This window comes from Columba livia, chromosome 7 (assembly GCF_036013475.1).
Source record: "Columba livia isolate bColLiv1 breed racing homer chromosome 7, bColLiv1.pat.W.v2, whole genome shotgun sequence".
In the NCBI taxonomy this organism is placed as follows: Eukaryota; Metazoa; Chordata; class Aves; order Columbiformes; family Columbidae; genus Columba; species Columba livia.
This window is the reverse complement of record NC_088608.1, coordinates 4,731,954-4,746,573: the sequence shown is the minus strand read 5'-3', so window position 1 is coordinate 4,746,573 and position 14,620 is coordinate 4,731,954. Positions and strand designations below refer to the sequence as shown.

The following is a 14,620-nucleotide window of genomic DNA, read 5'->3' as shown; positions in this document are numbered from 1 at the left end:
CTCAATCTCCTTTTGTTTTGACCTGGAGGGGTAATATGGAGGGACATGTTGAAATTGGTGTATTCCCACTTGCGTCGAGTCTAAAAGAGTAACAAGGAAAAAATCAATTCGAGAAAAGTGTGTCTACCCTTCCATCTTCAGATACCTATCAGCTGTAAATCACCTTGCACTTGATTGACCGAACAGCCTCAGTTCTTCACCCAACAGTCTCTCTAATTGTGGCAACAGTTACATTAAATTTCCCACCTTGAAGAACAGCAAAGCTCAGGGAGCTGAGAGCTGCCCGGCCACTTTTGAAGAAAGGATGATGACTCAAATATAGAGATTTCTTAATTTCTCCCACCACAGTTGCATAGTTCAGTAAGTGTCATTGTTTAGACTATGAAACTTTTTCAGAATGTTGGTCTTTGCATCTAAAATTTGCTGCTAGGCAGAAAGTGAATTTATCTTTCTTTCTCCTCAAAATAGAGAAGAAAAAATGTCTCCCTTTAGATGGTACTGAAAATGCAAGCTACTTAACAGAAGAAAAATGTCATGCTATTAGCCTCTAATACAATCATATTACTTTGGTCTTTTGACAAAGTAAAGCCTCATTGATATTAAATATGAAAAGTTTCTACTTTCACAGCAGCAACTTTTCATAAGGAGTTTTGATTTTTTTCCACTGAGTTCTAAGAGACTGGTCCATTAATAATGTATGGCATCGCTCACAAGTCACATATGCTTAATAATTAGGAAACATTTGTAACGAGCTGAAAAGGGTAAGGAGAGTCCAAAACTACAGAAGTCTGAGGCTAATAATTACCTGGGCTTCAAAAGCTTTTCAAATTCTAACAACAGATCCTACTTAAAGTTAATAACAGACATGGCACAGAAGAGAATAATGAAAGAAGCCCAGTGTTACCATTTGGGATAAGGGATATCTAAATAAGATATAAGGGAGGGGGGAAAAATGGCTTTAAATATAGCTTCTGGCAATCTTAGAAAGGTTTTCTGAAGGAGACTGAGAGTTAGGTTTTCAAATATTGCTAGAGTCTAACAGGAGCTGGCTGCTGAGACCCTTAATCCCCCATGTAAATCTTAGCCCATATATATATACTATGAAGTACACTTCATAACTGACAGCTTCACTGTATATGAAGAATTTCACCTACACAGGAGGGTTGAAATCTTTGAATTCTGCAGTTTGGTGATGAAACTGGGAGTCACTTTTCAATTATTCTTTGTTTTGATTAAACAGACCCCTCATCACCACACCGACTATGGTTTGAAATACATATTTTTATCTCCCTTGCAGTGAGCTGTCAGCAGGGGAGCCCTGGGTCAGGCAGGACCTTGATGTGGTGCCCAGTATGGAGAGGATGGAGTTGCAGTGGAATAACATTGTCCATCCACTTGGGTTTCAGTTTTTCTTCAGCACAGCTATAAAACACAGTGTGGAATTAAAGAAAAAAGAATATATATATGTATTTATACATATATATATATATTTTTTTTTTTTAATTTTTTTTTTTTTTTCTTGACTTAAGAGCTGGTTAGGTGACATGGATCAAGAAAATATCAAATTCTGATCTCAACAGAAACTTGACACTGGAAATGACTTTTAAGCCTGACAGGATGATTTGGGGAAAGGCTCAAAGGAGCAAGTGGCATCAGCCTTTACCTTCAAATCCCCTTTCCCTTCCTATATTTCAAAAAAATCCAGTATAAGATACTCCAAGGAAATCTTTTTCTCCATTCTAACACAGTCCTCATTACTAAGTAACTGAAAATATTTTAACAAATGTGTTCTCGCCACTCACCAGAGAGTTAGGGCAGTACTGAACAGCATTTCTAGACATGAGGGCTTGAGGCATGGAAAGACTAAATGATTCATCCATGATCAGACAAGTTTGTGATAGCAAAGAAAATTGAAACTCCTTCTCGGACTCTAGTCAGTGAGACAAAAATATGCTATGTAAAGCAATGAATATTTTTTTCTGTTTTCTTGCTGGGGAGGATGTTGTCATTTTTAATATTTCTTCCGAATTTTGGAATCCAAAGCAGCTTATGTGTTTGCAATAAAAATGAAATTAAAACATACCGAAAAATGGCAATTAGAAAACCGCAATAAAATTAATGCGGAGTAGAATGCAAAGATTGCACCCCAGCTGTGCAGCCCTTGCTCAGTTTGTAGGGAGCTGTTAGTAAGTGTGGGTCAGGATAAGGTGGCTTTGAGGGGGTGATACAACTGTTCATATGAGTTTGGCTTCTGTGAATGACCTTTGAGTGCAGCAGCAGCCTTAGGAGATATTCTTGTTCAGGACCTGAGTCCTGGCCGTGGTTTCTATCTCTGTTGTCCTTTGTAGAGCTCAGGGCACTTGACAAACGTACTTCCAGGTTTGGAACTGAATTCTCAGTTGAGCTGGAGATTCAGAGATGGATGTAAGGTATGTTAAGGAATAGTTTTGGTCTTCGGGACCTGGCTGTAGCATTGTTGTTTTAAGCTGCCTTTTGAAAAATGAAAGCTGAGCGGAGCTGGACTCTGGATGTGACACCAGTGATGTGGTACCACCACGTTCTCCTAGGCAGCAGGATGATGATCAAACATGGTCAAACCACAGTGACTAAGGTCGGGTGTAGTTTGTCTCTAATTTCAAGCTGGCTCTAACCTCCAGGCTTTCTGTATTCTTTTGCAGTCTAATTCCTAAAACTTTGTGTGTTCATTTAACGCATTTCATGCTAATGGAGTGATACTGGAGACACAGTTAAGCTCTGATCTCTAGGCTTGTGTCACGTCGCATTGTGCTTTTTGGTTGTCTGTTGAAGGTCTTAAAGGTTCTTGTGAGATGTAAACACAGGGAATGGATGTGCTATGGACGTGTTCTTCAAGCAACCAGTCATGTCATGGATGTATGCAACTGCAAGAAACTGAATTTAATCATTATTGTTGGTGCTTTCATTCCTTTTCCTGTGCCAGGTTGCCTTTGCAGAAATAGTGTGATATCTGCTTTGGTTCTGTGTAATAAACTTTGGGAGCAGGGAGAAGTCTCATTAATTTCTCAGAGCTGATTCTTCCTCATAGGTAGAACACTAGTATGAAAACTCAAACAAATCCTTGCCAACATCTCGTAGTTTTTGCAAAAATAAAGTGAAGTGTGAATTAAGATCTTAGCTGCCACCCAGCAGCTACATCAGCTGCTTTGCAGGCACAGTCTGACCCAAAACTGACTGTTTATGATTTAGCTTAATCTATGGTTTTGTAAACATAGCATACTTTGCTGGTATATGTACCTAACATAGGTACAATCTAAGTAATTAACATGAAATTTCTAGATAACATTGGGACCTGATAACCGAGAGAAGACAAACCGCTCCATGCCCAGTGAAGCTGGCAAGTGTAATATGAAGTATTACTGATTTCGTACTCCGTTCTTATTGTAGCTTTTCAACACGCTTTCTCACAGACGTAAAAGGATTTCTCGCACAATATGTTGACAGGATATTTCCAGGGCATTGCCTTGGATTGTAAAAATTGGGCCACATTAATAGTATTTCCATGTTTTCTGTGTCACTGTTCAAGAGTTCTTTTTTTTTAGTTCTTATTTTCTTGCCGAGAAGGGAAAAAGAGACCCATGTTGCTTCAGGCTGTAAATTATAAATGAGTAGCATGATCATCTGTAACTTCGAAGCAAAGGTCAAAGGATTTATATTTTTTCTATTTTATTTTTTCCTCTGTTCTTTTACTGACTCTTCTTTGATGTTTACACTGTGCATACATCATGATCATTATATCCCACACTCTTGCATTGTTAATGTAACTACAAATGAGATGACTCAGGTTATGAACAATCAGCGCTTCAGTCTAGTGCAGGCAGATATGAAGGTGGAAAATTAGCTAAGTAAAAATACTTATTGAAGGGATCGTTCCCTGGTGTAAATGCACTTAAAGAGAGTATGACTAAATGAGAGGAGACTGTCTTTATGGAGCTGCTTTCTAACCCAGTGAATCTCTGTTTATTGATTTGTAAAATAAGATAACTTTTTCAGGTAAAAATAAGGAATTTGGAAACCTTTCAGGAATATTTCATTATATGCCTACTTGTTCCATGAAACTGAGCTGATAACAGTTTGCTTTAAATTTTGTGTGATGTGTTTAAAAATTACTTCTATGCATAGACTGTAAAGCTGCAGAATTCCCTGGGAAAGTCTTGGTGTTATCAAACCACAAGGACACGTGTTTTATTTGACGTATGAAGTAGAACAATTCATTATCTATTTTAAAAATTCTTATAGAAGTGGGTTTGTAAGAACATGAGCATCTCTCAGAAAAAAAAAAAAACAAACACATAGCTGATTCGGCACTAATTTACTCTCCCTTTTTGGCATCATGGCAATGAGTTTTGTGTTTGATTTTGCTGCTTTATGGAGAGATGTTGGCTATAGAGATGGTCCAAGAGCATCTCTGCTGAGCAGCTCTGGGAGGCTGCTGGTCTCTGGGACCGGCAACACCTTGAATCCTGGGGTCAGTTCTGGGCCTCTCACAACAAGAAAGACCTTGATGTGCTGGAGCGAGTTCAGAGGAGGGAATGGAGCTGGTGAGGCGTCTGGAGCACAAGTGTGGTGGGAGCAGCTGAGGGACCTGGGAGGGTTCAGCCTGAAGAACAGGAGCTGAGGGGAGACTTATCAGTCTCTGCAACTGCCTGAAAGGAGGTTGTATCATGGAGGGTGTTGTTGTCTTCTCCCAAGAAACAAGTGAAAGAATGAGAAGAAATGGCCTTAAGTTGCACCAGGGAAGGTTCAGATTGGATATTGAGAACAATTTCTTCCTGGAAGGGGCTGTCGGGTATTGGAACAGGCTGCCCAGGGCAATGGTGGAGTCACCATCCCTGGAGGGGTTTAACAGACGTGGAGATGAAGTTCTGAGGGACATGGTTTAATGCCAGTGTTGGGTTAACAGTTGGACTTGATGATCACAAGGGTCTCTTCCCACCAAAATGATTCTATGATGCCATCTGGGCACACATTGCTAACTGGCCATCCCTGGGGTAACCAGCTCGGTTAGTGCTGTGTGGAAACAAGAGCATTGCTCAGGTTGGATACATTGATGTGTAAAGGACAGCCACCAGCAAAACATTGTTCTGAAAGATTTATGGTGGGACTTGTGAAATTAGATCCTTTTCTCCCAAGACAGATTTTTTTAACACACTTCACAAAATGGATTTTGTTTGCACTGAGAAGGATGTAAATCCAGGGTCCAGTTACTAACAAGTTTGAGGTGTTTTTAAACACAAGCACATCATATAAGGCTTTTCAGAGCCTTCCCTGTTCTGCATTTTGCAAAGATTATGGTTTGGAATTCAAAATCAATTTAGATCTTGGTGACTTAGTTTTTGAAGCAGGAACAGTCAAAATGGTGACTGCATTTCAAAACACTCATTTTGCATGCAGAGTAACAACTCTTTAATAAGAAATTTTACTGTGATATCTTAATGTGCAGTTTTATTGCCTATTATTTTTAGTGAGCATTTATAAAGCCTTATGTTTGAGGTTTAACACCGTAGCTATTTCCCATCATAACAGGTTGAAATTTGGCATAGCAGTGGCAACCCTCACTTCAAAATTTTCACAGAAAATTGTAAACAGCAAATTGCTAATTTGTAAAGATTTTTTTTTTTTGAATTTCCACACTTTGAAGCCTGTCAACTTAAATGTCAAATAATATGACATCCATATGGACCATTAGATCAATGGAAGTGTAAGACCAGAGATGCCTCAAAGTGCACATCCTGTAGTGACACTTCTGAAGTTCTAGAACAGCCAAAAAATAAAAAAAGGAAAAAGCAAATTGTCAAAGTTATAGTAGGGAAGGGAAAGATAGCTGAAAGTGTCTTTTTTAAAAAAAATCCTTCATTCTGTCATTTTGGAAAAGTTCCGAAATTTCAGTTTCCAAGTTGCAAACATGGCGCTGCAGCAGAGGCCTGGTTTTCAGCCAGCTTCAGAGTTAGCAAGGTTTGAGCATCCAAAATTCAACCAGAGTAACTTTCATCAGGCTCTTCCTGGGTAATATTCTGGTTGTTGTTTATTTTGCCTTTGGCTTTAAGTTGTGATCTAAATAAAACATAGTATTATTTTTTTCCTTGCTATAATCATACAAATGTTATGTTTTCTGTGGAATCTTTTTCTGTTTGAAACTTTCGGAATTCATGGATTGTGTGCTCGCCACTGACATTAGAAGTTTGTAGTAGTAACATACAATATTCAGGGTTTATAGTAAAAACATTCTATATATGTTATATAGTTGATATTAAATAACTGGAATATCTTTTATGGTTCAAAGCATCAGTAATGGAGTCACTTGGCCAGAATATGCATTATACTTTATTTGAGGTATATTCATTTTAGCAATGTAATATCTCATTTGAAATGCATATATATTGCACTGTTGATTTTCATAGGTCTTAGAATAATAAAAACATCACACAGCAATAAAGAAAAAAACATGCTTTTTCCGTATACACTGTGTTTGGATGCAGCTCAGAGCCTTTCACAGAAGTAAACATAAAATCTATGTTGTTTCACAGGAATATGAAGTACTGTATTTTACACCATGGTGTAATAGTATCAACAGAACAAGTCTTTAACAAGTCACCGATACTACCATGTACTGAGCTAAGAAGTACAGAACCCAAGGGAGATGGGGAGAGGTTCCTGGATTTTTTAATACTGACTTTATGTGCAGTGCTTTGGACGATAGGTGATCCAGTGCATCCAGCTCCTGTGGAAAACCCTTTATAGCTATGTCTTTGACCATACTTTTTCAGCAAATATGAAAATGTTAATGATGTAATATAATCCTAATTTAAAGCCTTAGATAAGTTTTTAGATAAGTTTAGATCTAAAAAAGCTGTTTTTTTTGTTTGTTTGTTTGTTTTTAATTAAACTGGTTTAGTTTTTAATTTAAAGGAAGTTTATTTTAATAATAAGCTCAATTTAGGAGAAGAAAAGTTTACTCCATATTCACAATGCTTTCTCACAGTAAGGAAAAGGAAATCCTTCCTTCACCACTCCTTTGCTTGGTGGAACCAAGTCAGATTTTATAACATCTTTTAGCTTTCAATATTCATTAAACTAAGTTTAGAGGGGGTAGAATTTAATGCCTTGGAAAAAAACAGTGGAAGTATTTCTATTCTATTTTTTGTTTTATGAAATGAATTCAGACAGTATAGGTATTGTTAGAAATCATTAGTTGATGGAAAAATGTGGTACATTTTATCATTAATAGTTAAAAAGAAATTCTCTAGTAATAATAAGTTTTTAGTGCTAGCTATTTATAGAATTTATTGCATTTTTATGTCGTTCTCGGAAAAACAGTGTTATTAGAAATGTATATACTTCTTAATCTTATATATTTCTTAGCTCTCAAATCTAAATTAAAAGATATTATTCCAAGATTGCTGTTAATTTACTTTCTTTACAAAATCTCAGGCTAATTGGCTGGTGGGGTCATGAATTCAAAACACGATTCCTCATGGACAACAGTACGTATTTTACACTTTCAATGTTACCCTATTTGATTTACTTATATATAACTACTTTCACTTTTACAGTAGTTTGAGTACAAAAGATAGAACTTTGCATTTCCTCACTTATGTTAAAGGTATTAAGCTAAACTCAGAGCAAATATGTAAGGTAGTGGAGTCAAAATAAATGTGTGAATAAATTTGGTCTCTGGGCATATGAGTCTGACTCTGCTTTGCTGAAATACCTTCAAAGTGCCGATGTAGAATATGGATGAAACTTTCAAAGTATCTCAGTGAATTAGACTCATAAGTCTCTGAGGAGCGAGGATCTGCTATCATTCATTTGGGTGAAATCTTACTTTAGGATTAGTTTCCTTGGAATTAATGAAAAATTATATAAATGAAGGTACAGCAACCTGACATAAGTCATGAAATGCCACTAATGTTTCAGCCTTTCCAAATCCCTTGCACTAGTAAAGGACAGGTTATAAGAGAAAACCAAACCTGCTCTGAAATAGCTAAATATTCATTGTCCCAATATTAAATGAGGTCTCCTTCCCAAATCTGACGGCTAAACTGTTCAGCTCCATTTTAAAGTATGGCAGAGAGAGTATTTTGAGGGATCAGGAGGTGAAAGAAGCTTTTTGTTTTGTTTTTAATGTATTTTTAACTTTCTGTGGTAGCCCATACCTATGTGACTTTGGCTGGAGAATGCCTCTCTAATAACCTCAGTCTGCTCTTTGTTTTCCAATCAAATGTAAGAATCGCACTATGGCAAACCAGAAGGAGACACAAATTGCCTTGAAATCCTGCTAGGAGAAGAAAAATGTGGTTTATTCATTTCCATGAGCAGTTGATAAGGGAGAAGTTGGGCAACAATCGTTACGAAATTAGCCAGTCTGTGCGTGAAAAGCATTTTCCTCCGCAGCATCCTCTTGCTCTGGTGCTGGAGCATGAAATATAAATGATGACACGGAACGTACAGCGAGGCTTTATAGATTTATTAAATAGATTTTTGCGAAATTTCACAGCCTAAAGTCTATGCAACTTCTCTGCGTGGCCTGAAGCTACACTTAGCTGCATATGCAGCCTCCCACGTGTCTCGTCAGTTTAATAAAGTTAAGGAACATGATTCCCTGCTCATGGCAGCGTCGCGGCTCCGCACGACAGTTCCTCTGCTGACTTGGAATTTCTTCTGGTTTGTGTCAGTGTTAAAAGGGATTCAAGTGTAAAGGTGGTTTTAACACACGCCATTTAAGCAAATTAATTGCACTTCTCTAGTTCCCATGAAGCTGCTAATGAGGTCTTCTGCCGGATAAAATTGGGCTTCTCTCGAAGTTAAAAGTATCAGCTGTGAGTAGATTACTATTGCTTTTTAATGACTGATTCCTACAGGCCACATTAGTGAAATATTTTATTGCGTGAGGATGGACTTCAAGATAAGGTCTGATCCATTAAAAGGAAGAAATCAAAAACACTAATATAACATTCATTTTCCAGAATTACAACTAAGTAAAGGAATTAATGGATTTCGGTTATCGAATCCTCCGATTTTACTGGTCTGTGCTCTGCAAGCTAGTTTAGAGGTAAGTAATTGCTTTACTTTGAGCCTGAATTTAAGAGTATAAAAATGTTTGAATGAATGTTGTGTGTATTATTGCTGTCTCCCTTAAAAAAAATGCAGAATAGTTAAAAAGTGAAGGAGGGGAGGAAGAATGAAAACTGAAATAACCTTACAGCCCTGAGAGACCAAAGCTTTTAATAAATATACTCCTCCCTTCACCATTCTCACAAACTTTGCTGTTGGACTCAATATACATGAGGCTTGCACCTCTGAGCCTGACTACTAGTGTTGTATTTGTCCCTTTCTTATAAGGGAATTTGTGGGTGCGGTATGGCTCTGGACTGGGTTTTGTTTTATCTCTTCATTAGTTTTTTGGTAGGCAAAGGAGCAGAGCCCCATCCCTATAGGAACTGCTGTGGAAAGGGCCATCCTGCCACACACAGCTCATCCCTTCCTGGCTAGGAAGGGGTGACCCATGTGCTGAAAGACCTCTGGTCAGCCTTGGAGAGCACATTTTAGCCCTGTCTGAAGTAGTTCAGCCCTGTCTGAAGGAGCGCAGCTGTTCTCCAAACACCTTTTATCGCACTGCTTTTCATATAAAGACACAGCTCCATTTCTCTTGCGGATGGTTCACTCCTCAAATGCAAGACTCTAGGTCTTTGCAGCTGAAAAGGGTCATTTTACATAGATTTCCCTACTTTGTGCTACATATGCACATATTACTTTTTTTCCTAAGCTGTTAGCAAGGTTTTGCCATTAGCATAAATGGGAGAAATTTATTTCTGCTAGTGTTCCATTAATGTTAGCGTAACAGCAAAGCTGATGCTGGAACAAAGAGCGATGTCCATACACTGTAAGTCCCTCTATATTTACTGAAAAAACAGTATGTTAAGCAAACAAAGTCAGAAAATTGCCATTTGTGCTCTCTGCAGCTTACATGTAACGCTGGAGGACTGCAAAGGGCACAGCAATGCTTCTTGTTCCGCCTGACAATTTATTTTGTTAGCCCTTAAACATCCAATATATTTTTTTAAACTTTATGTGACCTTCGAGATAAGCTGAAAGCTATTCTGCTATGACCCAGATTGTCAGTGCTCCGGTTTGTGTGGGCTCATGTCATTTAGCCCGCTGCAGGGAGCCTCGAACAATGAGGGCTGAGCAGTTTCCATCGCCTCCCCTTTCTGCGCCTGCATTACCTTTTGGCACAGCCAGGATTTCCCAGTGCTAATTGCTCTAATACAGTGGGAAACGGAATAGTTTTCATGTCTGGCAAGAGATGGCTAGTGAAATTGCATGCCACCTTCACTGGGACACATTAAGCAGAAGGCAGTGTTTCCAATGGAAACAATGAAAACTGCAAGTGTTAATGCACGTTATTCCTCAATAATGCTTAAAGTGGCTGTTATGGCAGTAGCTGCTCCCTTTTATGGAAAAAAGGAGAGCACTCTACAGCCACATTTAAGAGATCTTTTCCAAAAATTTCACCCAGGAGGCCAAATATTCCTTGCGCAAAGCCTGAGCAAACAGATTTTTGCCTGCAGCCTGAGGAGACCCATCCCTCACGCTGCTGCAAAGCCCAGAGGAACAGGAGGTGGGTCTCCATTTCACCTTCAGTCATGTTCTAAATAGTCGCGTGCATGCTCTGCCCGCTTGTGTGGTGAGGGAAGCCTCTCCAGATTTTTGTTGCCCTGTGCAAATACTGAGTGCTGGTGGCTCTGGCCCCTGTCACATTCATTTCTGTGACTGCACTGTCTCTGTGCAAGGTGTGTCCTACAGCAGCCGTGTTTTGTTTCATGGGAAAAAAAACAACATAGAGGCTTTCAGGCTTGTGCAGCATCTCGTGGTTGTGATATCAACATGGAGCAATACTTGGGATGTTCTACAAAAGAGTGATTTCCAGGTGTTGCTGGAAACAAGACTGTTGTATTTTGAGTAGGATTTCTGTTTCTTCTTTATACACTCTTCCAGGTTATTAAGTGTTACTCCTTCAGTGTGGAGCAGTGATTTCTTGAGAGCAAAGATCATGAGTTTTCATACAGGACCTCCACCTTGCCTCTGGTTTTGCAGTTGCAGTCTGTGGAGGCATAATCATCCATGAGCAGCAATATTGCGTTTATGTGCCAGAATGTGATTTGAAGTGACTATATTGGGTACTTGCATGTCTATATCTTGTCATTTTTCCCTGGAGCTACTTACATGAGAAGAAGAAAAGGGAGGGTTTGAGGAAGGCAGGGGTAAGTTGTTTCTAGGGTCACATTTTCCATGATTCCTTGTAACTGAGCCTTTCCGGAGCACAAGCAGAAGCTGTCTTGTCTCCCTGCTCCCAAACTATTCTGCCACGTTGTTTGTTCTTCTTTGTGCGGCAAAGTAGTGCTGCAATTTTTAAACAATCACTTTTGCACATCTCATTGTGTTTTGAGTTTCTGCAGCTTATTAATCCTGGTAGCTGTGTAAGAGCATAGATCTATTAAACCAGAATCAAGGGAATATCTTTTCTTCATGCGGGGGCAGAGCCTGTACAGGACTTGAAGCAGTAAAGTCAATACGTTAGTATAAATTGTGTGTTTTCAAATACAAGAATTTGTAGATTGGGCATGATGTTTCAGTCTTGACCTTTGTTTTTTCTTACTTGATATACATACCAGGAAAAAAAATGTATGGGATTTTGAGTTTTATGCAGCCCTGTTGCCTATATAGAGTATTTATGGATCCTTTTTCAGATATGCAAATTAATGCTCTCTTAGCAAACTGTTTTTGTGCACAAGTTCATTTACGCAGGCATGGATGTGTGTAAAACTTCCTAAGAGTAGACAGAAATGTCTTTCATTATCTGAAGTAATAACATTAACCTGTGTTTTCAATGACTGTCTAATATTACTAATTGATTCTACCCATAATGTGTAGAGCAATCTGCTACCCTTTTGGTTGTCTTTACTTCCTTTTAATTTTCTGTAGTAATGCATTATCTTTCTAATGATTTAAAATCATTATAGGTTTTTGGTCAAACGACAATGAAAGCATTGAGGAGGAAATCTATTCTACTCACTGGTTACTTGGAATACCTGATAAAACATTACTTCAGTGAGGACAAAACAAATCCAGAGAAGCCCTTTGTAAAAATAATCACGCCGTCTCAGATTGAGGAGAGAGGATGCCAACTCACACTGTCTTTTTCCCTTCCGATCAAATTTGTGTTTGAAGAGCTGGAGAAGAGAGGGGTAGCTGTGAGTAAATCAAACTTCATCATCTTATGCACTGTTTAGCAAGCCTATACCATAACAGAGTAATGATTCTGCATTTATTCAAGTATAGTGGCACATAGGGCCAAAAAAGACTGAGAATGGTGAAAATTGTTTACATAGCATCTTCCATCTTTACTTGTGCAATAATCAAATAAGTAGAGTTATTTTATAAATTAATTGTACGTCTGCATATTGTCCTTTCTGATTGATTTATTTCCAGCAGTTCTGAGAGTAGCACCCAGGAGTCCCCACTGAGATTAGAGCTGCATTATAGTGGGAGGCATTAGGGTTTTGAAGATGATGGTCTGAACAGGAACAATAGGAAACCTGAACCTCCACCAGTCCCTTTCTTGACCTGCAAATGGCCAAGCTCTTGCTCTTTGTGAGGAATTAAATGCTGTCATTTCCTTAGATATATGTTTTAGCCCTCACAAAAAGACAGCACTGAATGGCAGTGCCGTGTAATGATGTGGTTACCAGTGAACGTGGCTCAAAAAGAATAAAAGCTGAAATTAAGGCTATACATTAGGTGATTTAGAAGTTCTGGGAGGTGAGTTTGATAGCGTAATGCCATATAAATGATAGATGAGTTTTATTTCTGCTGGTGGTTTGTGTCCCCAAAGGGCAACCCTTCTAGGCTAAATATGCTGCTGTTTTGGTGCTGCCAGGGAATTCCAGGAACTGCTGCTTTTAAGGGGGGCACGGGGCCTTACACTGTTGGCTTGTCTTCCCGATGCAGTAATATGCTTCAAATATGAGAGATTATTCTATGCAGCAAAAAGTTCAAATTCACAAGGGAGAGGAAGAAAAGTACTGCAAGCCTTATGATGTTACCTGTACCTGTAGTACAGGAGACTCTTTCATACTGCCACGATTCTGTTTTGTGGTGGGCTTTTTTGTCACCTATGTGTCTTTTCAACTATAGGTTGCTAGAGTCACTGAGGTAAATTATGGGGATATGTAGCTGGTTTGGAGGCCCTCAGTGGCGCTGCTAGAGTCCTGCCCATCCCGAGGCTTGCATCCTTTTCTAGGCAACACACTACTCTTCTTGCTATGTTCCTCGCAATAATGCTCCTCACACTGGTTTATTGGGGCTCTCAAAGTTTTTACATGTGTCTCCTTGTTGGTCTGGTCATTCTTCCTTGAAGACAAGGATGACATTAATTTAAAAATATAGCCTGACAGATAAATATGAAGTGACCTGAATTCACTAAGCGTTCCCTTTTCTGTTTTGCAGTGTGACATGCGAGAACCAAATGCTCTTCGTGTTGCCCCAGTTCCTCTCTACAATTCTTTCCGTGATGTGCACAGATTTATTGAAATCCTGGGATCTGCAATTACATCTTCAAAACAAACAGCAAACAATACTGCGCTATCTGCTTCTTATTGATGGCTCAGCTGTATCTTTTAATCTATTCCTGACTAAGATACATTTATCCTGCCGAGCGATTCTTTGCTTCAAGTAGACTGAGCTATATCCCATGCAATTTGCAAAAAAATGACTGTGCTTGAATAGTTATTTACAACAGACATAGTTTTATTAAAGCTCATATTTTCACTCTGCTTTGACTTTGACTTCATGAATTAGTATGCTTTGTATATTTTAATGGGGCTTTTCTTAAACATTTTATGTAGTTTTATTGCATTAGCTTTCAGAAGCATGGAAGAATTGCTGTCAACTAGAACAGGAATGAAAAAAATATCCCTTCTTTATTATAAAAATGATGCATAATAAAAGTGGAAAATAGACAAGTCACCAACAGTTAAAAGATACAGTTGAATTTACATTTTTAATTTATCAATTCTATTTAAAGTACATGGTATACTTGAAAAGTAGAAGTTGAACAATTAGTTCTTTAAAAACTGTTATCTGCTGCATACTGATTTCTTCAAAGGGCCCAACGTTTTGAAATTCTGCTTTAATTAATGATTTAATTGAAGAATGAATTTACTTTGCAGTTACCTTCCTTGGTGTGATAGAATTGGCTAAAACAAAACATATACTTTTTATATTTCTAGGTAGTCATCTTGAAGATAATATGCTTGAGAAAGCTGAGAACAATTAATTTTGTGTAAGCCAATGTGAAGGGCTGTATGAGCACTTACTGCCGTTTTAACAAGACTTGCTTTGGATTAGGCAAAATGAACTCTGAACTGTTTAAGCAGCAGCAAAATATCTCATTGTTAACTTAGTGTGGTCCAAATTTTTACAGAGATTTGCCCAGGACAGCTAAGAGTAATGAAGAAAAACTGCTTATATTTAACCAGTACTTTACTTGGAGTTATTTTAAGACATAAATAACACCTTGGCA

At 38.3% G+C, this 14,620-nt stretch overlaps 1 protein-coding gene across 8 annotated transcripts in view; it reads left to right on the top strand.

Annotated features, from left to right (window-relative positions):
* The window catches only part of KYNU (kynureninase), an 86,417-nt gene extending 72,357 nt beyond the window's left edge, over positions 1 to 14,060 (top strand). For all 8 annotated transcript variants that reach the window (XM_065070303.1, XM_065070307.1, XM_013369182.3 and 5 more), the window contains 4 exons: positions 7,468 to 7,520; positions 9,003 to 9,088; positions 12,060 to 12,290; positions 13,546 to 14,060. In XM_065070303.1, coding sequence (XP_064926375.1) covers positions 7,468 to 7,520; positions 9,003 to 9,088; positions 12,060 to 12,290; positions 13,546 to 13,698 — 523 coding nt within the window. In that variant the 3' untranslated portion in view covers positions 13,699 to 14,060. The remainder of the gene's footprint in view (positions 1 to 7,467; positions 7,521 to 9,002; positions 9,089 to 12,059; positions 12,291 to 13,545) is intronic.
* The last annotated feature ends 560 nt before the right edge of the window (positions 14,061 to 14,620 follow it).